General features: G+C 66.6%; 1 protein-coding gene across 1 annotated transcript in view; it reads left to right on the top strand.

Moving 5' to 3' along the window:
• Nucleotides 1-1,030: 1,030 nt before the first annotated feature.
• LOC115655256 (laminin subunit beta-2-like) overlaps nt 1,031-1,634 on the top strand; it is a 17,471-nt gene continuing 16,867 nt past the window's right edge. Inside the window, exon 1 of the mRNA XM_030570501.1 lies at nt 1,031-1,157. Within this exon, the coding sequence (XP_030426361.1) occupies nt 1,031-1,157 (127 nt within the window). The remainder of the gene's footprint in view (nt 1,158-1,634) is intronic.

The raw sequence follows: 1,634 nt of genomic DNA, 5'->3' as shown, positions 1-1,634 counted from the left end.
TCTGTGTCCCTGGCTCTTTGCCTCTCTGCAGCAGCGACTGCCCAGCTGATGCCCAGTGCTGCAGACACTAATGCACCCACCCACCAGGCCAATTCAGTGCCAACCCACCAACAACGGCAGCAGCCCGTTTGGCAGGCTGCAGACTCCTCCACAGAGGCCATGGCTAGGAGGATCCCAGTTGTTTTGAGAAATGGCTAATTCCCTTGTTTGCTTCTGGGAAAACAAGCCATTCCCAAGGGCAAGGAGGTGGGCTTTCCAGTACCAGGGACATTCCACAGCCCACTTGTCACTTCTGAGAATGCCGCAGACATCCACGCCGGAAAGCTTCAGCCCAGGTGCCAGCAGTTCCACTGTCCCGGGGGATTGAGTTTAACTGCTGCCCTGAGTGGTGCAAACAGAGACTGGCCCTGAGGCCTTGCAGATAATCTGGCTTTGCCCAGGAAATGGGGCGATGCACCCAGCGGTTGGGGGGTAGCCGGGGCTGGGGAAACCCAGGTGCAACTCTAACCCTAACCCAGCTCACTCTGCCCAAGGGGGCACTAGCCCTGCCCTCCCCGCAGGTGGCCTGAGGAGGCCCCCATCACAGCGCGGGAGGGGGCGCCCGGCGCAGGCAGATCAAGGAGGAGGGTGACGCTGGTGTAGAGGGGGCTGTGCCGCAGCCGGCTGGCCTGGCACTTGGGACCCGGGGGGGGGGGGGGGGGCTGCCCAGCTCCCTCCCCGCCCCGCCCTAACGCCATGTACCCCCCAATCCCCCCCCCCGGGACTAACCCCGCCCCATCCCCCACCACGTGGCTCCCGTCTTGCCCTGGCCCTTTAAATGATACAACCGGCAGCAGTCCTGGCTCCGCCCCCTCCGGATGCTTCGGTTCCCATTGGCTGAGCTGCCGGCGACCCAGATCCTGCCGTGCTCCTCCATTGGCCATCAGGGCCGTCCTCGCCGCTGATTGGTGAAACCTCCTCAGCGCCCGCCTCCTGCTCGCTGATTGGGCGGTGCGGGCCGCGCCCCCTCGCCGGGCGGGGCAGCGGCAGCATGGCGGCGGGGCCGGACGCGCTGAGCCTGTTCACGGCCATCGGCCTGAGCGAGCCCAAGGCTCGCGAGACCCTGAAGAACGAGGCGCTGAGCGCGCTGCTCCGGGAAGCCGTGACCCAGGTAACCCGTGACCTCTGACCCCGCCCCGAGCTGCGCCTGGCCTCTGACCTCTGACCTCTAACCTGGCTCCCCCCGCCACAAGCTCCTCCCCGAGCTGCGCCTGACCCCTGACCCCTGGCCGGGCCCCCCAGCCATGCAGACCCTGACCTCTGCCTCCAACCAGGCTCCCATCCTAAGCTCCTCCCCGAGCTGCGCCTGACCCCTGACCTCTGACCTCTAACCTGTCTCCCTTGCCACAAGCTCCTCCCCGAGCTGCGCCTGACCCCTGACCTCTGACCTCTAACCTGTCACCCCCGCCACAAGCTCCTCCCCGAGCTGCGCCTGACCTCTGACCTCTAACCTGGCTCCCCCCGCCACAAGCTCCTCCCCGAGCTGCGCCTGACCCCTGACCCCTGGCCGGGCCCCCCAGCCATGCAGACCCTGACCTCTGCCTCCAACCAGGCTCCCATCCTAAGCTCCTCCCCGAGCTGCGCCTGACCTGACC

The sequence above is a fragment of the Gopherus evgoodei genome, chromosome 7, assembly GCF_007399415.2.
Source record: "Gopherus evgoodei ecotype Sinaloan lineage chromosome 7, rGopEvg1_v1.p, whole genome shotgun sequence".
Classification (NCBI taxonomy): domain Eukaryota; kingdom Metazoa; phylum Chordata; order Testudines; family Testudinidae; genus Gopherus; species Gopherus evgoodei.
Note: the sequence above shows the minus strand (reverse complement) of the source record. Positions and strands in the feature narration are given on the sequence as shown.